We start from the raw sequence: 23,593 nt of genomic DNA, 5'->3' as shown, positions 1-23,593 counted from the left end.
CGGTCGTCGTGGGGTCCCGCCTGGTGGGTGGTGGTGAGGACAGCGAAGTGTGGGTTGCCCTGGGCCTCCTGGGAAAGGAGCCAGATGGAGAGGGGAGATGTGGGGGACCGATCGCGTGCAACAGCCTAGGCCACTGCTGGCCGCTGGCTTTGGCAATGAGCGCGGAGCCTTTGGAAGATCCGGGGGGATAGGCTTCCACAGCATCCACGTGGCTGCGGCGTCGCCGACAAGGCCCAGGCGGGGGCAAGATGGTACGAAGCGACCATTTAAGTGATTGTTACAATCATCCCCGCAAAGATAACAGGGGGCTTGACCCCATGTAGAAGTGTGCGAAGCGGTTGGATTCTGTCAGCGTTTGACCTTAACGGGACTAACGAATCGACTATGGGTGTGAGGAAGAGACTGGTCAGAGCTGATCGCGCCTCGGAATGGAGTGGTGGCTGGGATGCGGAAAGGCCCCGAGTGGAGCAATCCTGGGTGAGGCGGAAACGGGGGCTGACTTTCCAAGCCATCCGCGTGCTACTGAGGCGGCGGCCACCCTGGCACCTTCCCCTAGCTCCGCTCGTCCGCGCGTACAGCCCTGGGATGTGGCGGGCTGGGAGACTCACGCTCCCGGCGTGCTCTGCGGCCCGGCCCGCGCACCCGGGGGCGTGGCCTGCGCGCGCGTGCGTCGTAGCCGAACGCTGTGGCGGGGCAGGCGAGGCGGTCGCTTCGAGCGTGCTAGTCGGCTCCCTGAAGGGAGTGACGGCGGTTGGGTGCCCGCGGCCACTTTTGCCTTCCCGGGTAAGTGCGGCGGTGGCGGTTGGCGCCGCCGGCCGACGGGCGGCTTCCTGGGAGACGGGGAGAGCACCCGGCAGGCCCGCCTGAGGCGTTTGAGGCTCGCGGGCGTCACTTCTCAGGGGCGTCTGGTCCGAGCCGGGAGGCGTTCCGCTAAGTTCGGTGCCCGCGGGCACCAGCCGGTGGGGGCTTCGTCCGCTTTGCCGGGTAGGAGGGCGGAATGTGGGGTTGGTACGGGCGGGGAGAGCCGGACGGAGCCAACCTGGACCACGTCAGCCAGTCCCGGGTGACTGGCTCGAAGCAGCCTCGTAGTTGAGAGGGGTCGTCCGGGGCGGCCCGCGGCGCAGCCCCGGTAGCGCGCATTTGCGGAGAGAACGGATCCCGTTCCCGAGCGCCGCCGAGCCCCGCACGCCCGTGAGACCCGCTTTGAATTTTTTCTCCATGTTTGCTGGGGTTGTTGACCCGACCCCTTGTAAGACTCGGACTCAACGTTTTTGTTTGCCCCACGACAGCCAGCGTAATGCTGTGAAGGTAACAGGGCACGAACGTTTGTAACTGAAAGTTGAAGGGGCTGTGGCGTCTCCGTCCCGTGGCGTGGGAGGTGATCGCCCAGCCCTTGTGAGTAGGAGTTGTCCTAGAACTCCGCCGACCGCCCAGTCGGTGGAGCCGGCGCTGCGGACGCCACTAGCGCTGGCGTTTCGTGAGCGCAGCACCTCTAGCCGGTCATCTTCACCATCGCTGTTGAGGGCACTGAGGCAGGGCCAGGCTTCAAACCCTGCCCTCTCTGAACCTAAAGCCAGAGGTGAAAACCCAGACGACAGTGGCCTGGCACGGTGGCTCACGCCTGTAACCCCAGCACGATGGGAGGCCGAGGCGGGTGGATCACCTGAGGTCAGGAGTTCAAAACCAGCCTGGCCAACATGGTGAAACCCCGTCTCTACTAAAAATACAAAAATTAGCCGGGCGCGGTGGCGGACGCCTGTAATCTCAGCTATTTGGGAAGCTGAGGCTGGAGAATCTCTTGAACCCGGGAAGCGGAGGTTGCAGTGAGCCGAGATCGCGCCACTGCACTCCTGCCTGGGGGACAGAGCAAGACTCTGTCTCAAAAAAAAACAAACCCAGATGACCTAGAGCAGGTTGCTTGGGGATTGTATTATGGGGCATTTTCCGTGTTTCTGAAGAAAACCAGCATGTGTGCAGCAGCCGTGAAGAACACACTGTGCATCGTGAAGTCCTGAAAAGTAGTAAAGCAGACCGGGAGAGGTGGCAAACGCCTTGGGATCCCAACGGTTTGGGAGGCCAAGGCAGGGGTTATCGCTTGAGCCCAGGAGTTCAGGACCAGCCTGCGAAACATAGGGAGACCCTCGTCTCTACAAAAACATTTAAAAATGATTAGCGGGCGTGGTGGTGAGCGTCTGTAGTCCCACCTACTCAAGAGGCTGAGGCGAGAGGATAGCTTGAGCTCTGGAGTTAGAGGATTCAGTGAGCTTATGATTGCGCCACTCAGTTTTCCGGCCTGTCCGCCGGAGGGAGAACCTGTCTCAAAAAAAAAAAAAATAGTGAAGCATTCTAAATTAAGATAGAGGTTGTTTACATGCATCTAAATTTACTCCTTCATGAAGTTCACTAAACTTACATTAAGGGTATTTAAAAACAAACATAAACCTCCAGCAATGGGAGAATAGGAAAGGAAACGCTGGCAATCAAATAGCGGGCCCTGAAATATTTATGTCTTAGCAAACCCTGTATTAACCGCAGAATCTTCAAACTGTACAGAAACTGGCAGCACTGGACAGCTGTGGTACTGGGAATGAAGGTGGTGTGGTGCGGAAGGTGGGTGTAAGGAGCTTAAAGAAAGATGATTTAGGTGAAATCTGAGAAGCAATTGGATATCCAGATCCCCTTCCCCATTTCACGCTGTTGGGTGACTGCCTTTCCCCTTGTTAGAAGACTGGATGGAGGCTTATTCTCTTGAGAAAGTAAAACAAAGGATCTTTGAACTGAAAAACCCAGGCATAATTATGGGGCTGCATGTATGAAGATAGGGACACTGAAGCTTGAAGGCTTTCATCTCCTTTATCTTACTCAACTTCCAAAACTTTTGCAGTCAGATCAGACTAATGCTCTCCAGGCTGAAATAAGAGAATTCTACATGCTCACACACACAGATGGGGAAAGGTACATAATAAGTTGGTTATGGTGGTTTCTAGGAAGTGAAAGGAACTTAGTGGCTGGGGGAAGAGTGTGAGGAAACTTCTGTTTACATTGTCTTTTAAAATGTACCATGTACACACGATACCTATTCAAAAATGAAATGTATTCTTCACCTCAGGAAGATCTATGAAAAAAATGTTCTGTAAATTATGAACAAATACTTTGACTTCTGTTTACATTTTTTTATGTGCCGTGTGCACATGATACCTATTGAAAAATGAAATGTATTCAACTCAGGAAGTTCTATGAAAAAATTCTGTAAATTATGAACAAACCCTTTGACACAGCGATTCCTTCCCCAGGAATTTATCTTATAAATACACTTACACTCGTGTGAAAATAAGTACAGTGCTATGTGGAAGGATAAGTAAGAAGCAGATAATATTGGCTACCTTTGGAGAGTGGCATCTAATGGCAAGTCAAGAGTGGAATGAGTGAGACTTTTTCACTACATATTCTTGGTACCTTTTGAACTTTAAACCATGTTATTGTTAACCTGTTGAATGAATGAATAAATAAATGTTAATGGGAAAAATGGGTGAGTAATGGAGATCCTGATGTTGGTAATATCCTAAACAATACAAGAGCTCTTAACATAGGAAGGAATGCTACATAACAACCCCAAAATTTCAGTGGCTTACATTTCATGCTCATGGATCTTCAGATCAGCTGTTGTTCAGATCTTGGTTAGACTAGTCTGGACTCCATACTTCAGTTTTGGGTTCAGATCTGTTCCATGTGTCTTCATTTTGAGACCCAGGCTGAAAATGCAAAACCACCTAGAACATGTTTTTCTCATGGCTGAGGGTGAAAGTTCAAAAGGGCTTCTGGAAGTTTGCCATGCCTCAGCTCAGAAGTCACACATTGAAATGTCTACCTACATTCCATTAGTTAAAACAAGTTACTTAGCCAAGTCCAAAGTAAACAGGATGAAGACGTATATACTCTGCCTTCTGGCAGCACCGTGAAGTTCCATGACAAGATGTGGATGGGTAGGCATGGGAACTATAATGATGAAGAAAATGGGTTAATGGAAAGATGCTGAAAAATTAAGTTTAGGATAGTTGGTTTAGAATGAAGATTCTTACAAAAATGTGTATTTATACATTTTTACATTATCATTTTTTGCCAAGATACAACATCCTACTTTGATATGAATTACCTTACAGTTTCCATGTCAAAGTATCACCTTTGTTTTATCTTCTATAACATCTACCAACCCTGCACCTGGCCCTCTAACCAATTCTGAGTGCCCATAGAAAAATGTACATGTAAAGACACCAGATTTTAGGGAAGTAATTCTAAATGTTTATTTTAGCTACTGAATGTGTTCATTCATAGTTTTTGTGTCATATCCATGTCTGCCAACTCACCTTTCACAACAGAATCTTCTTTTCAGGGAGATGTCCTTTGCTTCTCAGATGTAAATGCACTTTAAGTTTGTTATTCAACAGTGAAAATGAGTCATACAGAGGTAATATTTTTGTATGTTCTGCATCTTCAGGGTTCCTGGTTTTTTGTTTGTTTGTAATTATGTGGCTTCAGAGTAATCTTATTTTCAACTTTCACTGTGGGAGGCAGTATAGCATAAGTGGTTAAGAGCAAGGAATCTAGAGCAGACTACCCTGAGTTTAAATCCTAGCTAGCGGCTATATAACCTTGGGCAAGTTACTTAATCTGCTGTGCCTTATCTATAAAATGGGGATAATGTTAGTGCTTGCCTCATAGAATTGTTAGAAAGGTGAAATAAGTTAATACATATAAAGCACTTATAATAATACCTGACACAGTAAGCACTTAAATACTATTATTAATATCACTACTTTTTATTTGGAGGCTATGACTTGAATTATGAGCCTCACAGAGCAAACATATATATAGCTGTTCAGTTGTCTTAATAGGCAAGAAAGTAATTTTTGATCCCTTTATTCTCTTGAATTCCAGGTTAAATTAAAAATACCTTTTGGAAATAAATTACTAGATGCCGTTTGTTTGGTACCTAACAAGAGCTTAACATATGGAATAGTTCTTACACATGGAGCATCAGGAGATATGAATCTTCCTCATTTGATGTCACTGGCATCCCATCTTGCATCTCATGGGTTTTTCTGCCTGAGATTTACCTGTAAAGGCCTTAATATTGTACATAGAATTAAGGCGTATAAATCAGTTTTGGTAAGAAAATTTCTTTATATTTACCTATAACAGAATTCTGTTTGAAATCCTTAATAAATGTAAGATAAATTTTATTAGTAGTCATCTGGTTTAATTTAAAAAATCTTTGAATGAATGTATTCTTAGAAAACTCAGCAGTACATGAAAGCTTTTTAGTCATCAGATTTCCCTTGTCATCAGTTTCCATGGAGATGAATGCTTACATCATAAATGTTCCTCCGTGATATTGCCAAGGAAGCTACTTATGATTTTTCTCACTGGAATTATGTAACTTCATCACATCATTTTGGCATTCTAGAATATTTCATCTACCATACTATGCATGTATAAATATGATACTGTTTTCTGGATATGTTATTTAGAAACCTTGCTTAAAATCCTGGATAACACTAAAGTTTCTCTAAATCAAGCTTGTCCAACCCATGGGCCACATATGGCCCAGGACAGCTTTGAACGTGGCCCAACACAAGTTTGTAAACTTAAAACATTATGAGGTTTTTTTTGCAATTTTTTTTTCAAGCTCATCAAGTGTCATGAGTGTTAGTGTATTTTATGTGTGGCACAAGACAGTTCTTCCACTGTGGCCCAGAGAAACCAAAAGATTGAACGCCCCTGATCTAAATAATTTCAAGCTTATTTAAGTTTTTTAGAACTTTAGATGTTAACATTATCAAATTTGGTATTAGTTGGAAGCCTTTGCTGGCCTTTTTAAAAAATAATTTATTCTCTAAAAAATAGTTTAGTGCTTAAATATTTTAGTAAAGGTAGGTTGACTTTTTTCTCACATATTTGCCTGTATTACCTAACATGTGATTTAATAGTGAAGGCATGACCAGAAGAGGAAGGACTGCTTACCTCTTTTAAGAAAAATCCCTTAAGATTTTCTGGTTATCTTTGCATAGATTTTCATACATTTCAGTAATGATGAGAAACAATATATCTTGCCTTTCCAGTGGAATATTTTGTAGGTGAAGAACTGATGATTTTTTTTATTTTTCTAGAATTACCTGAAGACATCAGGAGACTACAAACTTGCAGGTGTTTTTCTTGGAGGTAAGTGCAATACTTGTGAATACTTGTTAATTACCTGTTTTAATATAGGAATAGGTAATGGAGAATTAAAATTAGTTGATCATAGGAAGCTAATTTAAGGATTTTTTTGTTGTTTTGGTAAGTCATCTTTTTAATGTTAAAGCACTTTATATACTTAGAGCAAACTTGAACCTCATGTGTATGTATTATAATCTGAGCTTCACTCCTTTTATTCATATCCCTGAATCATCCTCTTGCATATGATGATTCCTTTAGAATGATTGTCCTTGTCCTTTTAAGTGTTCTTCAGAAAAATAATTGCCTTTTTTTTTAGCATTTGACTTAAGATCAATTTTTAGCTTTTTAGCTTTTTTTTTTTTTTTTTTTTTTGAGACGGAGTCTTGCTCTGTCACCCAGGCTGGAGTGCAGTGGTGCCATCTCGGCTCACTGCAGCCTCTACCTCTGGGGTTCAAGCGATTCTCCTGCCTCAGCCTCCCAAGTAGCTGGGACTATAGGTGTGCACCACCATGCCCGGCTAATTTTTGTGTTTTTAGTAGAGATAGGGTTTTGCCATGTTGGTCAGGCTGGTCTCAAACTCTTGACCTCAGGCAGTCTGCCCACCTAGGCCTCCCAAAGTGCTGGGATTACAGGTGTGAGCCACCGCGCCTGGCCTGGTATTGCAACTTGGTAATTGCTGCCTTTTGGAGTTAATTTGTTGGTAAACAGATATGATGAATAGTAAAAGATCCAATTTGCCACACCATCACTGCTACTTTATGTGAAAGTTTATATTTCAAACTGAACTTAATTTTAATTGATTTTAGGTCGTTCAATGGGCTCAAGAGCAGCTGCTTCTGTAATGTGTCACATTGAGCCAGATGATGGTGATGATTTTGTTCGGGGTCTCATTTGTATTTCTTACCCACTGCACCATCCAAAGCAGCAGCATAAACTCAGAGATGAAGACCTCTTTCGTTTAAAAGAGCCTGTACTGTTTGTGTCAGGCTCAGCAGATGAAATGTGTGAAAAGGTGAATTATAACTCAATGTTTGTGTGAATGAAAGAGAATGAGAGGCAGAAATATCTTGGGAGCAAGATACTTCTGGCAGCAGTCTCTTTTAAAAATTGCTAATTTGACTAATGCTAGTTTTGTGTCTTGGTTACTCTGTTGCTTTTGAGAATCTAAAAATATAAGTATAGTGACAAAATTTGTCTCCCTGGAAATAGAGTTGGTAAATATGATTCTTACTTGGAAAATGAAGGATTAATATCTGAATCATCTGATTTGGGGATTACTACACTGTAGATTTTTTTAATCATTTCAACATTCAGGCAGATTATTTGTTATAAAATTGATTCTTGAGAAAGGGTTGGCAATGTCTACACATTACTAAATATTAGTCTAATATTATGAAACAACTTTGTATTCCCCAGAGCATATAATTTGCTCGGGAAAAAGATTTTTGGGGGAAGAAATTTTTTTATTCCAATTTATTTAACATTTTATTAGTAATGAATGCTTGATCTGATACTGCTACAGCTGAGAGAAGTGGACTGCCACTTTTACGGACATTTCCTCACACATTCTATTGCCTAGAAAGTTGTCTGTGAGAAAGCATTTAATGAATACTTGGGAATGAATGCCAGTATAGGCGGGGGAGAGAGGACCTTTTATTAAATATCAACAGAACATTAGTCTAGTATCCTCTTCTTTTTCTCTTTAGAATTTGTTGGAGAAAGTGGCGCAGAAAATGCAAGCTCCCCATAAAATCCACTGGATTGAGAAGGCAAATCATTCCATGGCAGTGAAAGGACGGTCGACAAATGATGTTTTCAAAGAAATAAATACACAGATTTTGTTTTGGATCCAAGAAATTACTGAAATGGACAAGAAATGTCATTAGTTAAAAGCCATGTTATCCTGAGTACACATACAGTTAATTTGATAAAGAAGAGTATGCCTCTCAGCATTGTGAGATATATTTCAGACTAATTTGATGTTCTTTAATGTTCCCTTATTTTTGAAACACGTTTTAAATGTGAAATTAATGTCCTTCACAAAATGTCTTTTGAAAGCACTGTTACAGTTGTATAAAGATGATGTAAAAATATTGAAGGTGGTCTACATATAATTTATTTTCATTAGTAAAGTTTTGAAAAAAATTAAACATCTGAATTTTGTTACAAAGGTGCTTTTGTCTTATTGATACGCAGCTGAGAAATTTTGCAGAGCAGGGTTATCTTCAGAAAAGGAAAACATGGTTAATCTAGTCAGATTTATAGAATGCACACATCTCTTCACCTTATCTTTTAATAAATCTCAATGAAAGGATAGGAGTGGACATATGTTTCAAATATGGGGACCCTGAAGACTTTTTAGAATGAAATGAAGATCTTTAATTCAAGAAGTGTTCACTGAAGGCTTATTACAGGCAAACTTCATTGGGTTTGCAAAGATGAATAAAAACTTGGAGCTTACAACATAGTGTGTGAGGCTGGGCACGGTGGCTTACGCCAGTAATCCAAGCATTTTGGGAGGCTGAGGCGGGCGGATCACTTGAGGCCAGGAGTTTGAGACCATCCTGGCCAACATGGCAAAACCCTGTCTCTACTAAAAATACGAAAATTAGCCAAGTATGGTGGCACACATCTATAGTCCCATCTACTGGAAGGATGAGGTAGAAGAATTGCTTGAACCCAGGAAGTGGGGGCTGTAGTGACTCCAGCCTGGGCGACAGAGTGAGACTGTGTCTCAAAAATACAACATAGTGTGTAAAATCAATAGACCACTCTGAATAAAGAGAGAAATAATTGCTAAATTGTAGTACTAACATCTTTGCTATATCTATGCAGTTGGGGCACTTAATTTTGCCTTGGAAAGTTCAGCTGTCACCTGATCTCAAGCTTGAATGGTATTGAGTTATATATAAAGAACATAGTTTCTGTATTTCCTGTAAAATTCACAAAAGGTGATGAGGCTGATGTTAAATTTAAATAGCAGTTTGTAGTAAGAAGTGTTTCTTTATAGTAAATCTTTTGTATATCCTCCCTACTACTCTTAATGTTAGGCCATTAAAATAGCCTCAAGTGGCCTGGGCAGCTTGCAGATTTTTGAGGCCCCTTATTCCTCCTGCCCTGATGGAATCAGTAGATTTAAAATATTATTTTTCCAAATATGACAAAAAGAAGGAAAACCTAGGTAATAATGTCCAAATCTTTCACATTATAGAATAAAGTAATGTATAACTATAAGTTTAAAATTCCTGTTAGTATTTATAATAGATATTTTTGACTAAGTCATTTCCTGAACCTAAATTTTTAAGAATGTTGTATAAGTAAACAATAACATTTGAAATTTTAAAACACTACTAATATCAAAAGATTATAAACATAAAAAATATCCAAAACTATCAAGAAGATAGAATCACTGGTCTATTAACCACTATAAGTCATTGAGGAACATAAGTATTGTGAACCAGAAGTAAAACTAATGGGACAAGGAAAACACAAAAGACAACTTATTACATAATGTTAGAGTACAACAAAACATTTAAAAGGCTACTGACCAGGCTATACAATTTACAATATTTGCGTTTGCAAAATTAAACTATAGGCATAATATGATGACCAAAGACTACATCAAATATAGGGGTAATGTAGGTAGATGATCATTTAAAGTTGATTTTCCCCTGAGTTTTCTATAAGAAACTACTGTTCCTTATTGATGTAATGGCTTGACATTTGAGGACTGTATAGCTAGCCATATTTGGGGAACAGAACTCCTAGAGAAAGACGTGAATGATATATCTACAGCTGAAACGAACATTTAGGAAAAGGTCACATCTGCTCTCCTCCATAGATTTACCACGCCTTGCAGGAAAATGTTCAGCCCCTTCAAGTTCGAGATTATAATCAAAGAGCCATTCTGGCACCTCTTCTGGTAGGCCCTAATTAATGGCATAGCTCTTACTAAGAGGGTCCTGACTGCAAGTTGTCCAGTTTCTTGACGTTTTGAATAAAGAATTGGACAAAATGCACAGCAAAGCAAGGAAAGAGTGAAGCAAAGAAAACATAGATTTATTGAAAATGATAGTACACTCCACAGTGTGGGAGTGGGCCCAAGCAGCGGCTCAAGGGCCCTGGAGAAGGAATCTTCTGGGGCCCAAACACCCTCTAGAGGTTTCCCATTGTCTACTTGGTGTTCACCCCATGTAAATGAAGTGGTGGCCCACAATCAGTCTGATTGGTTGCAGAAAGCAACCAGTCAGAGGCTGAAGTGAAGTTACAAAGTTACACTCCCATGCAAACGTCTGTTTGCAGAAAGCAACCAATTTTGCAACCAACTTGCAATTTTCCATCTGCTGCACAGAAAAGGTGGGGGGTTGCAAAGGGAGTAGCCTCTGGTCTTTTTGTTACTTAGGCGTGGAAGGTTGGGGTTTTCCTATCAACTTAGTTGTAGGAAGTCAGGGTGAATCGGTCTTAGGTTCCCTGCCTCCAGACCCTATTCTCCTGCCTCATAAACCCTCACCTAAACTAATGCTCCCCACCCAGAGGAGACCTTTACCCCTTAGGGCAGTGGTCCCCAACCTTTTTGGCACCAGGGACCCATTTCATGGAAGACAATTTTTCCACCTGACTGGGGTGGAAGTGGTGGGGGGTAGGGATGTTTTCTGGATGAAACTGTGCCATCCCAGATCATCAGTCATTAGATTCTCATAAGAAGCGCACAACCTATAGATCACCCATGTGCACAGTTCATAATAAGGTTCCCTGCTCCTATAAGAATCTAATGTCACAGCTGATGTGACAGGAGGCAGAGCTCAGGCAGTAATGCTGGCTTGCCTGCTGTTGGTTCATAGTGGGGCACAGACCAGTACTGGTCTGCAGCCCGGGGATTGGGGACCCCTGTCTTAGGGGATATTTGGCAATGTCTGGAAATATTTTTGATTGTCACAACTAGGGTTGGCGTGCTACCGGCATTCTGTAGGTAGAAGATAGGGATGTTGCTAAGCATCCTACAATACACAGTACTGCAGCCCCAACAAAGAAATATCCTGTCCAAAATGTCAATAGTGCCCACGTTGGGAAACCTCATCTTAGACAAACCAGATTTGGGATTATCTGTAAATCCTTTCTCCCTCACCATTAACTCTTCCATCCCCCTCCTTGATCCATTTGCTTTTCTAAATTATGTTAGTTTGTTTTTTGTTCTTTGTTTTTTGGGGGTTTTTTTTGAGACTGGAGTGCAGTGGCGCGATCTCCGCCTCCCGGGTTCAAGCAATTCTCGTGCCTCAGCCTCCTGAGTAGCCGGGATTACAGGTGTGTGCCACCACGCCCAGCTAATTTTTGTATTTTTAGTAGAGACAGGTTTCGTCATGTTGGTCAGGCTGGTCTCGAATTCCTGATCTCAAGTGATCCGACCGCCTTGGCCTCCCAAAATGCTGGGATTACAGGCGCGAGTCACCGCGCCTGGCCTAATTTTATTTTTTTGAGACAGAATTTCACTCTGGCACCCAGACTGGAATGCAATGGCATTATCATACTTCACTGCAACCTTGAACTCCTGGGCTCAAGGGATCCTCCTGCCTCAGCCTCCCAAGTAGCTGGGACTACAGGCGCCTGCCACTCCACCTGGCTACTTTTTTAAATTATCTTTTTTTAGAGAGACAGGGTCTCAAATATTTTTGTAGAGAACAGGGTCCTGCTTTGTTGCCGAGGCTGGTCTCGAACTCCAGGGCTCAAGCAATCTAACTCCCAAAGTGCTGGGATTTCAGGCATGAGCCACCGCACCCAGCCATTTGCTTCCTTTTAGTTGCTAAATCCTGGGTTTCAGTCTCTTACTCTTCTTTTTACACTACCATCACTCTAATTCAGACTCTTATCAATTCTCATCTATCAGTGCAGTAGCCTAATTGATTTTCCAATTTTATTGTCTCCTTGCTTTGATACACCAGTTGATACTTCCAACTCAAAAACTGTTAGATCTCCGAAGGTGGCTCCAGAGTAGGGCTCTGTCAACATTTTAGCCTTCTTTTCCCAGACTTCACACCTGTAACTGTGCTATAGCTAACATGGACTATATAAATGTTTATAAAATGGAAGAAGTATTTCTTACTCTTTTTCCTACTTTCTTTGTTCATCTTTGCCTGCTACCAAATCCAAATGAGTAGGGGGAAAAATTTTTTTCCCCTCTTTGCAGATTCCCTTGAAATTACCCCAAACCAAGTATCTCTCCTCAAACCCCTGTAATATCTTCCTCCTTTCTGTGTTAACCGAACTCTACCTTCTCATTAAGTTATTAATATCTCCATCTCACTTTCATTACAAATTCCTTCAAGTTTGGGAATTTTTTTCCCCACCATTGTTAAATGTTAACAAAGATGTTAACAAAACGTTAAAAAGACGTGTTAAAGCACGTTTTGGTTCCTTGTTCAGTGCTTTACACATTTATTATTCAACACATGTATTAAACTAAGATATTTACAGAAAGAATTTCTAACAATTTTGAACAATCTCTGGCTTTATGTTGCTGTTTTATATATCTAATATTGGGACTTTTTCCTGTTAAGTAAAGAACAAAAACCAAGTTCATAATGTCAAAATAATTCAAAGATGGTAACATTGGTAAATATAATAGGAAGTTTAAAAAAAACTTTAATAGAATTTTCCTCGTGTTTTCTTGTAGTGTCTATGTTTTATTACTGTAATAGGCTTTCTCTGATACTCTTTTTCTTTTTACTCTGTAAGCAAGTAAATCTTGCTTAGCATTTACTTTTGATGCTGTTCACTTGACATTGGTCTAAGAGGTTTCTAGTCCAAGGGACAGAAGCATTTATGCTGAAAAATAGATAATTATACTTTTGTTAGTAGTAGGGACATAAGTAACAAACATGACAAAGCCCTGGAGAGGGATAATACTTACCCCTATGTAAACCTACCCATCAGCAGGAGTGGTACGCAGCAGTTCCTTTTCAGTTCCTTAAGAGCTCTTCAGTGGAATACTAATTAGGGATTCAGTACCTTTTAAAGCTTGGAAAGATCTAGGAATTAGAGAGAAGAAAATGTTGAAACAATAAATCCCTTTTAAGATAGTTACCATTAAGTAATTTAGAGAACTTCTGCAAGTAGGTGAGAGTAACTGAGTATTTTTCCAGCTGCTTAATTTTTTTTTTTTTTTTTTTCCTGAGATGGAGTTTTGCTGTTGTCGCCCAGGCTGGAGTGCAATGGCGCGATCTCGGTTCACTGCAACCTCCGCCTCCCCGGGTTCAAGCGATTCTCCGGCCTCAGCCTCCCGAGTAGCTGGGATTACGGGCACCTGCCACCATGCCCAGCTAATTTTTGTATTTTTAGGTAGAGACGGGGTTTCACCACATTGGCCAGACTGGTCTTGAATTCCTCACCTCAGGTGATCCACCTGCCTCGGACTCCCAAAGTGCTGGGATTATAGGCATGAGCCACTGCGCCTGGCCCAGCTGCTTGAATTTTATGGGGAAACCCAGGAGACTAAAATCACCTCAATTGTCTTTGTGGGCAGGGGAGTACGGGGAAGGTATACTTTACCATAGTTCTAGAAAAATCAAGAGGAATTGCTGAAGTTTCTTTCAGAGCCAATGAAGACCTACCAAGCATTACTAAAGGGCGATTCTTTGCGAAGACAAAATTCAAGATAGGAGTTATACTTAAATAAAGATTATAAATACCTGTACGTTGTGGTCCAGGAGACTGGAAGACTGTAAATTCCAACATTTAGAATGTCATTGATCTCTTGATCTCCAATGTTCAGGGACAGTACGAGCTGATAATTCTTTTTTCTTTTTCTTTTCTCTTTTTTTTTTTTTTTTTTTGTGACAGTGTCTTGCTTTGTTGTCCAGGATGGGAGTGCAGTGGCAGGATCATGGCTCACTGTAGCCTTCACCTCCCAGGCTCAGGCAATCCTCCCACCTCAGACTCCCAAGTAGCTGAGACTAACTACAGGTGCATACCACCATGCCTGGCTAATTTTTAAATTTTTGGTAAAGACGGAGGTCCACCTATGTTGCCCAGTACCGGTCTCAAACTCCTGGGCTCAAGCCATCCACCCACCTCAGCCTTCCAAACTGCTGGGATTATGGGCATGAGCCACTTCGCCCAGCTGAATCTTTGTTGCACTTATTTAAACTGATGTGACAGAAGAGGCCTGAACAGTTTACTTCAATGTAATGAATAATACTTCAGTGCAATGAATAATACTTCTTTGCTTAACCTACCTTGGATAAGTGAAGTACTAAAAACAAAACAAAAATGAAGCATTAATGAATTACATCTGCAAAGGAAGTATTAATTAATTACACCTTCAAAGGAAGAGTACTCTAAATCCAAGGTAGTGTTAACATTTTTCATTACTAGTCCAGACTATCCTGTCTACTTGTGACTAAAATTGTATTTGCTCAATAAGCTTCCAGGCCTACCCACTAGACTTTGAAGGGGAGTGGGCAGTACTGTACTTACATCTGCCTCTGCCCCACCCTTAATTCTGACGTCGGAAAGGACATCACAAGTAGCTCCTTGAAATCACTGTAGACAGGTGAAAAGGAAATTCACCAGGAGGTTATTCCAAAGACACTTTAGTTTTCAGCATATCAATAGATTGTTGAAGGGAAATGGTGCCAACAGACCCTGCTAGCAAAAAGAAATATAAAATGTGTTCTATTTTAAGAAAAAAATCAGACCCATAAAAGACAAGTCATCATACATTCTACATAGTTGCAATGGGACGTACTTAGACCAAAAAAATTATTCGACAGTTCTCCAAAATTCAAATTAAATTGGGCATCTAATGTTTTTATTTGCTAAACCTGTCAACCCTATCTATATTCGTTCTAAGAAAGGACTATATTTTCCTTACCACAAAGAAGCATAAAATACATTGTTCCTGGTGTTAATAGAAATGTTTATGTCAAATGCTTTCTACCAATCCAAATTTATTGTATATGTATAATAGGGCAGCGACAATCCATGATAGAATTATGTTGCTATCTATGAAGTTAAGAGAAGGTATTTTTTTGAATTTTAGTAAAAAAACTACTTATACACTGTACATATCTTACCTATGAACTTTCATTATTGCTAAAGTTAATATGAGCTCAGTTAAATACCCACTATGACACGTACCTCACTTAACTTAGGCCCAGAGCAATCACTGCTGCACTTGATAAGACACCAGCAGCACTGGCCAAATGTTGCACATGGTTATGAGTTGGGCATACCAAAGTTTTATATTTCAGGGCCTCTGAAATCAAGGACTTCTGAATGAGACACCAGTCTCTTTCACATATTACATTAAAATGTCAAAGCAATATTCTTCCTTTAAAAAGGGGGTAGGGAGTGGACTGGAAGATAATACATTCATAACTTTATGGGACTTTCTAGAGTCCTGGATTATTCAAAATGATTGGGTGGCAATTTTCTTTATAATTTTACTAGGAATTATTTTTGAGATAATACTCATGAAAGCTTGTGCATCCTTTTGGAAGAAGCCCACACTTCCTGAAAAGGGTGGTTCAGATGTCCAGAAGGTAAGAATAAATGGTTGATTTCCCCTTTTCCTAGTTTTCAAAATCAGACGTAAGAATAATTTGTAAAATTTTTGAACTTTGATACTCGGATTACTCCTCTAACAATTGTTTTCCATTAAAATAGAAGGAAGACAGTTGCCCGAAAAGAAGGAAATTTGGTAAGTATTATACAATTTCATATTTTAATATAAAACTTGTTCATCCTGAGCTTTTCTCATTGATACTGTGACTTTTTTATTCCTATTCAGCTCCAGAAAATTGGTCAGTTATTAATTCATCTTCAAGAGAAAGGTATGCGATACATCACATATATATTTTGAAGCTAAATGAAATAGGTTGGTTGTGTTCTATTCAAAATTGCCTTTACTTCTGAATTTCAGAGAAGGGTTTTCCTAGCTGTTCAACGTCATGATTCAATCTAACATTTACTTTAAATGGTTGCTATGCTCCAAGCTGTGTTAAGGACTTTTCGTATATTATTGAAATTATCCTTCAAGGCAGGGAGTTTTTTACAGATAAGGAAAATAAAGCTTGAAGAGGGTAAGTGATTTGCTTTCCTACTCTAACTCTCTCTCCAATACACCAGGTCTTATAATTCAACTGAAAAGATATTTATTTAGCACTTACTGTGGACCAAGCGAACACTGAGCTAGGTTGCTGAATGAGTGACATGAAAGGAGTTTGTAAAATCAGAATTTATCAGAATTGTAACGTTATCTCCATGCTAGGGATTAAATACTGACATAATCACAACTCTTGATGCTATCAATATTTTAATTGTTTTAATTGAAATCCGTTCAACAATTATTAGACATCTGCTATATAGTGGACGCCAACACTGGGATTCAAACCATAAGATAGTCTCTGTTCTCAAGAAGCTTATATTCTTGTGGAGAAGATGTATACATACAGGAAAGTTGCCTGGTGGTATGGTGACACAGTGACAGAAATATTAAAACATTTAGGAGACACCTAAGCCCGCCTAGGGCATTGGGAATGGCTTCATGAAGAATGTTATGCTGGTGCTGAATTTTAAAGGATGAATGAACGTTAGCACGAAAAGGACACAGGTTTAGGAGGGTAAGAAATACATTCCAGGACACGGACAGAAACAGCAGCAATGTGCAAGAAATTACTATTATTTCAGAGTTGCTGGAATGTTGAGGTTGAGTCAGGAAGCAGTAGAAGATGAATGTGAAGAGGTAGGTAGGAGTCAGGTCATAAACGGCTTTCTATACCATGTTAAGACCTGGATTCAATTCTGTAGATAATAACCACTAGTGGTGGTTACACATAAGAGTGGCACAGTTTTGTGTTTCAGCTAGATCACTAGTCACTGTGTGACTAGTCGCTGTGTGAATCAAAGGATTACTCAATGTTCGTCTGATTTCTTTCATTTGTCAGGTATAAAAGGGCTTTATTCATTTAATCTGGTTGCTATATTGTAGTATTGGGTACTAGCAACTCTAGTTCTCAGGTGAGTGTCTCGGGAAGCTGTAACAATATCTGGAGGTGTGAGTAGGTAGAACCCTTGTGAGGGCCAGCTGGGAACAGGAATGCCAGCACAAGCTACAGCATGTCAGTAGTGCAAGCAGAATAAGTCCAAATGGACAGACCAAGCGTCAGCATTTGAGATATTAGAGGGGTTAGGTGTGCATGGTGACCCAAGGTTCACATGTAATTCAAAACCGGAGGATTAACAGGCAAGAGGAATTCACAAGAAGACATGGAGAAAAAAAGGATTTTCAGCTTCAGAATCAGGACACTTTAAAGATTTTCCACCCCTGTGTCCTATTATTCCCTTCCTGCCTAGACAGAAGTTAATCCTTGGGTGGCATCTTTCTAGGGGGCGTTAAGGGAAATTCATGGAGAAGAAGAGGTTAGGGGGTGGTGTTAAGAAAAAGGATTAGAGAAAAGATATGGCTCCTATGGCAGCAGCATATTATGGTGAAAAAACATAAATTTTAAAGTTAAAAAAGGTCTAGCTTTATATCATAGTTCTTCCTCTTTTTTTTTTTTTAGACAGAGTTTTGCTCTTTTTGCCCAGGCTGGAAAGCAATGGCACGACCTCTGCTCACTGCAACCTCCGCCTCCTGGGTTCAAGTGATTCTCCTGCCTCAGCCTCCATAGAAGCTGGGATTACAGGCACCCACCATCACACCTGGCTAATTTTTTGTGTTTCTAGTAGAGATGGGGTTTCACCATGTTGGCCAGGCTGGTCTCGAACCTCTGACCTCAGGTGATCCACCCACCTGAGCCTCTCAAAGTGCTGGGATTAGAGTCGTGAGCCACTGCACCCGGCCCTGTAGTTCTGCCTCTTAATGATGGCATGGCCTTGGGCTAATGACTTAAACTCACTATAACTCCATTTTTTTTTTTTATTTTCGAACTAAGGATTAGAAGAATTACCTCTTAGGAATATTATGAAGAATAGTTGAAATAATATGTGTAACACGGTGGCTCACGCCTGTAATCCCAGCACTTTGGGAAGCCGAGGTGGGCGGATCACTGGAGGTCAGGAGTTCGAAACCAGCCTGGCCAACATGGTGAAACCCCATCTCTACTAAAAATACAAAAATTAACTGGCTGCGGTGGCATGCGCCTGTAATCCCAATGACTTGGGAGGTTGAGAATGGCTTGAACCTGGGAGGCGGAGGTTGCAGTGAGATGAGATTGCACCATTGTACTCCAGCCTGGGAGACGAAGCGACTCCAGCTCAAAAGGAAAAAAATATATATATATATAAAAATATATATAAATATAATTATTTATATATATATTTTAATTTTATATATTAATTTATATATTTATATATAAATATATATATAAATTTTTATATATAAATATATATATAAATTTTTATATATAAATATATATATAAATTTTTATATATAAATATATATATAACTCTTTTTTTGGAAAAGAACTATGAACATAGTTTTTTTTTTAACCATTGACACCTTCAAATAATTTTATTTCATTTAATTTTTTAAAATTTCTTCTAAAAAAAAAAAACCAGGATACATACACAGAATGTGTAGGTTTGTTACATAGGGTTACGTGTGCCATGGTGGTTTACTGCACCTATTGACCTGTCCTCTAAGTTTCCTCCCCTCGTCCCCCATCCCCAAAAAGGCCCTGGCATATGTTGTTCCCCTCCCTGTGTCCATGTGTTCTCATTGTTCAGCTCCCACTTAGGAGTGAGAACATGCGGTGTTTGGTTTTCTATTCCTGTGTTAGTTTGCTGAGAATGATGGCTTCCAGCTTCATCCATGTCCCTGCAAAGGCCATGAGCTCATTCTTTTTATGGTTGCATGGTATTCCATGGTGTATATGTACCACATTTTCTTTATCCAGTCTATCATTGATGAGCATTTGGGTTGGTTCCATGTCTTTGCTATTGGAAATAGTGGGACAGCATCTTAATAAATTATTTTGAAATAGAAGGGTATATTGGCCGAAGCTAAGCATCAGAATCGTTAAAATCTACTGCATTAGAGATGGAGTGGATTTTATCTTGCTTATGAAATGAGACAAAGGAGAAAGGGGGTAGCTGGGGGGCAGAGGGGAGCAGAACAGAGGGAGTTGCAAGTGTAGTGGTGTGAGGCTTAGGACTGAGTGGCGTAAAGGATGAGACCACCACTCAGTATCTGAAATCCGGGGACCCGAGCTGGCCAGGTATCGTCTCAGTAAGCAAAGCAAATGGCTGACCTTATATCAGATTTTAGGGAATGGTTTGTTTTAGGGTTGGCCTTACCCATAGATGCATGCTTGAGTGAGAGTCTGCCACCAACCACCTGACTTTCAAAGCTTAAACTTGTCACTGACTGGTTGGTTTCAGAAGAGCATTTCCTGAAGGAAGTTATCGTTGATAGATAAAACAGTTTAAAAGCAGACTCTGTGTTTATTTGTTACTATGACTATAGGATTGCCATTGATTGATTTACAACTGGTTCTGCTACTGGTTACCAAGGCTCTAGAACTGTTACTCTTTTCCTAGAGAATGAGGAGTTGTTTTTAAAATCTCAAAGGCCAATTAAGATTCCTTGGTGGGGAGAGGCCAAAGGGCATCTCACAAATGGGGAGACGTACCTAATGTTTAAATGGGAGCCCTTTGCATGGCTGTAGTCAACTCTCTCCTGCTTCTGCTTCCAAGTCTTCACTAAAATCAGTCATATGATTTTAAACACATATGGGTGGTTTGTGTATGAGAGATTTTTTTCTCACTGAAATTGAGGAAAGAGTTGGGTCAGTTTGTTGTTAGCAATCAGAAGCCTGGAGGTGGAGATGGTCATTCAGCAAATACTTATTGATTGCCTACTCTGTGTCAGGCATTGCTGTAGGCCCTTGAGACTCATTAGCAAACAAAACAGGGTGTGGGAGTGAGAGAGGGTCAGACAATAAATGACAACATAACAAGTAAATTATATGTCAGGAGGTGACATGAGAAATTAGAGAGAACTGTGCTGACCAGGCATAGTCTCAGTGAGCAAAGCAAACTGCTGATCTTACATTGGATTATTGGATTTTGGGAAATGGTTTGCTTCAGGGTTTTTTTTTTTTTTTTTTTTTTTTTGGAGATGGAGTCTCATTCTGTTGCCCAGGCTGGAGTGCAATGGCACAATCTCAGCTCACTGCAACCTCCATCTCCTGGGTTCAAGCAACTCTCCTGCCTCAGCCTCCCGAGTAGCTGGGTCTACAGGTGCATGCCACCATGCCCAGCTACTTTTTGTATTTTTAGGAGAGTTGGGGTTTCACCATGTTGGCTAGTTTGGTTTCAAACTCCGATGTCAAGTGATCCACCTGCTTCGGCCTCCCAGAGACCTGGGATTACAGGCGTGAGCCACCCAGCCCTGCCTGCTTCAGCATTTTCTTATATTATGATTAGATCATGCCCATTCCTAAACTAATCACTCAGAAATGGGATTACTATATTAGACTGAGCCTAATAATCTGAGGTAGAACAGGTGTTGGAGAGTAGACATCATGATCATCCAACCCAAAATTTTGTCTTAGTTGAAGAATAGACTTTACTACCAAAGACTATATACTAAAAGTAATGGGCAGATAACAAAGATGTGTATACAGTCTGTATTAGATTGCTGGGGTTGCCATAACAACGTATCACAAATTAGGTGGCATTAAAGAACAGAAATTTATTTTCTCATGGTTCTGGAGGCTGAAAGGCTTGGTTTCTCCTGAGGTGTTTCTCCTTGACTTGCAGATGGCCACTTTCTTGCTGTGTCCTCACAAGCTCTTTTCTTTTTTTTTTTTTTAATTTTACTTTAAGTTCTGGGATACATATGCAGCACGTGCAGGTTCATTACATAGGTATACATGTGCCATGGTGGTTTGCTGCACCTATCAACCCGTCATCTAGGTTTTAAGCCCAGCATGCTTTAGGTATTTGTCTGTCCTAATGCTCTCCCTCCCTGTGCCCCTCACCTCCCTGACAGGCCCCAGTGTGTGATGTTCCCCTCCTTGTGTCCATGTGTTCTCATTGTTAGACTCCCACTTAGGAGTGAGAACATGCAGTGTTTGATTTTCTGTTCCTATGTTAGTTTGCTGAGAATGATGGTTTCCAGCTTCATCCATGTACCCGCAAAGGGCATTAACTCATTCTTTTTTATGGCTGCATAGTATTCCATGGTGTATATGTGCCACATTTTCTTTATCCAGTCTATCATTGATGGGCATTTGGGTTGATTCCATGTCTTTGCTATTGTAAATAGTGCTGCAATAAACACACATGTGCATCACGTGCTCTTTTCTCTGTATATGCATGTCCATGGTGTCTCTGTGTCCAAATTTCCTCTTCTTACAAGGGCAGCAGTCATATTGGATTAGGGCCCCACTCTAAATAAAGACATCAGTTAACTTAATCATCTTTTGATGGCCTTATCTCCAAATATGGATTAAGGCCTACCCATATGACCTCATTTAACTTTAATAACCTGTTTAAAGGCCATGTCTACAAATATGGTCACATTCTGAGGTACTAGGGTTAGGACTTCAACATATGAATTTTAGAGAAACACAATTCAGCCCATAAAATAGCCTATATATTAGAGGTTAATAAGTGCTCTAAAAATTGAGAGAACTTGAAAACTAACATATTTTAAATATTTACCTAATATTTTTGTGTTATCTATGAAAAAACAAAATCATTAATGTAGCCTAAAATACCCCAAATTCTAATTAACCAAATCCAGATTAATGAGATTTCATTGTGTCAACTGAAGAATGATGGTGTTCATAAAGGGTTGCAGCCTGCAGGGTAGCCATTCTGACAGACTGGGAAGTGTAGCCTCCTGTCAGAAGCCAGAAACAGGCCATTGGAGGGCAGAAAGAATAAGACAGGAAATCATACTGAATGAGGTGGATAATACTCATAGTCAATAAGCTGTAGGAGGAGTCATGAATATTTACGAAAGGAGAAATGTGTGCATGAGCAATTGAGCTTCATTCCTCTCCATGGAACTCATGTTTTTATGCTTTAGCATAATCTGAGGGTGGAGTTTTTGGCCCTCTGACATCATAAGGTGAAGCAGGGGACATGAAAACCCCCACTGCACATCCTTCCTAGACTGGGCAGAACCACTCTGTGGTTGGTGGTCTCTTATCAGGAAGGAATGCTGGCTGGTTGCTTTGTTGAAAGCGAAAGGGAGGGGCAGCATCAGGTCATTGGTTGATATCAAGGGTGGTGCAAGCCTTTCCAAAGGGCTGTTCTGTTTACCCTTAGGAAAGAAAGCCTAATGGTAGCGAGGGAGGGAGGTGGTATAATAAGGCCTGTCTGACCTCCCATCCCATCATGGTCAGGAATTCATTTTTCAAGATTTCTTTGGGGTCCCCTTGGTCAAGAGGATGTCCATTCAGTCATTTGTGGGACTTGGCATTTCATTGTTATTTCTCAGTTCTGTGAGTAAAATCGTTTAGCACAAATAATTTTTGTGGTCAGGTAGATCATGACGGATTTCATATACGGCCTTCACTACTTTGATTGAGGGTTATTTAAAAGTAAAGTCACACTTACAGTAAAGTAAGAGATAATCTGTGTCCTCCAAACAAATAGCTACTAGAAGTATCTGACCTAGTTTATACGCATTTCAGTTTTTGATTTTAGGTTTGCTCGTGCATCAAACAGTGACTATCGAAATTTATCATGTGTCAGAATCACCTGGAGAGCGTATTAAAGCTCAGATGTTTTGACCCCACCTTCAAAACGTCAGATTCCATAGTGCTGGGATGGGACCAAAGAATATGCATTTCAAATAAGTTTCCAGGTGTATTGTCAGGGTTCTCCAGAGAAACAGAACCAGTAGGATATGTGTATGTGTGTGTGTGTGTGTGTGTGTATACATATATATACACACATATATATACATATATATACACATATATATACATATATACACATATATATACATATATACACACATATATATACATATATACATATATACACACATATATACATATATACACACATATATATACATATATACATATATACACATATATACATATATACATTTATACATATATATACATATATATACACATATATATATATAGAGAGAGAGAGAGAGTAAGAGATTTATTTTAAAGAATTGGCTTAAGCAATTATGGTGACTTGCAAGCCTAAAATGTGCAGTTTAAGTCAAAAGGCTGTCTGCTGACAGAATTTCCTCTTGCTGGAGTATGTCAGGGGGTTGAGGTATCAGTCTTTTGCTCTATCCAGGCCTTTAACTGATTGGATCATGCCCACCCACATTAGGAAGAACAATCTGCTTTTCTCAGAGTTCACTGACATAAATGTTAATCTCATCCAAAACACCCTC

The 23,593-nt window shown here is 40.7% G+C and overlaps 2 protein-coding genes and 2 long non-coding RNA genes across 11 annotated transcripts in view; 2 read left to right on the top strand and 2 right to left on the bottom strand.

The window, feature by feature from the left end:
- The first annotated feature begins 383 nt into the window (after positions 1–383).
- Positions 384–8,386, top strand: TEX30 (testis expressed 30). 4 transcript variants are annotated; one of them, XM_003778237.4, is made up of 6 exons: positions 693–783; positions 4,391–4,465; positions 4,936–5,166; positions 6,168–6,219; positions 7,023–7,228; positions 7,923–8,386. In XM_003778237.4, the coding sequence occupies exons 2-6, from the start codon at positions 4,451–4,453 to the stop codon at positions 8,100–8,102; spliced, it is 684 nt and encodes a 227-aa protein (XP_003778285.1). In that variant the 5' UTR covers positions 693–783; positions 4,391–4,450; the 3' UTR covers positions 8,103–8,386. The 4 variants fall into 4 exon arrangements, with proteins under 4 accessions (XP_002824456.2, XP_003778285.1, XP_054385178.1 ...); XM_002824410.4 differs by lacking the exon at positions 4,391–4,465 and having other exon boundaries at positions 384–783; XM_054529203.1 differs by lacking the exons at positions 693–783; positions 4,391–4,465 and adding an exon at positions 963–1,308.
- LOC129049593 (uncharacterized) lies at positions 2,095–5,135 on the bottom strand. 4 transcript variants are annotated; one of them, XR_008512812.2, is made up of 5 exons: positions 5,025–5,135; positions 4,365–4,559; positions 3,633–3,996; positions 3,384–3,487; positions 2,095–2,313 (listed from the first exon to the last, which is right to left on the bottom strand). It is a non-coding gene; the product is annotated as an uncharacterized LOC129049593 (long non-coding RNA). The 4 variants fall into 4 exon arrangements; XR_008512815.2 differs by having other exon boundaries at positions 3,633–3,752; XR_008512813.2 differs by having other exon boundaries at positions 3,633–4,559.
- On the bottom strand, positions 7,938–14,070 carry LOC134759908 (uncharacterized). Its single transcript, XR_010136820.1, has 3 exons — positions 13,899–14,070; positions 13,137–13,238; positions 7,938–8,076 (listed from the first exon to the last, which is right to left on the bottom strand). It is a non-coding gene; the product is annotated as an uncharacterized LOC134759908 (long non-coding RNA).
- A 1,249-nt stretch (positions 14,071–15,319) lies between these two features.
- CCDC168 (coiled-coil domain containing 168) overlaps positions 15,320–23,593 on the top strand; it is a 29,991-nt gene continuing 21,717 nt past the window's right edge. Inside the window, exons 1-3 of one of the 2 annotated variants that reach the window (XM_009248766.3) lie at positions 15,320–15,752; positions 15,877–15,910; positions 16,001–16,043. In XM_009248766.3, the coding sequence (XP_009247041.2) occupies positions 15,522–15,752; positions 15,877–15,910; positions 16,001–16,043 (308 nt within the window). In that variant the 5' untranslated portion in view covers positions 15,320–15,521. The remainder of the gene's footprint in view (positions 15,753–15,876; positions 15,911–16,000; positions 16,044–23,593) is intronic. The other variant, XM_054529202.1, reaches the window with a different exon arrangement.

This window comes from Pongo abelii, chromosome 14 (assembly GCF_028885655.2).
Source record: "Pongo abelii isolate AG06213 chromosome 14, NHGRI_mPonAbe1-v2.0_pri, whole genome shotgun sequence".
NCBI lineage: Eukaryota > Metazoa > Chordata > Mammalia > Primates > Hominidae > Pongo > Pongo abelii.
Note: the sequence above shows the minus strand (reverse complement) of the source record. Positions and strands in the feature narration are given on the sequence as shown.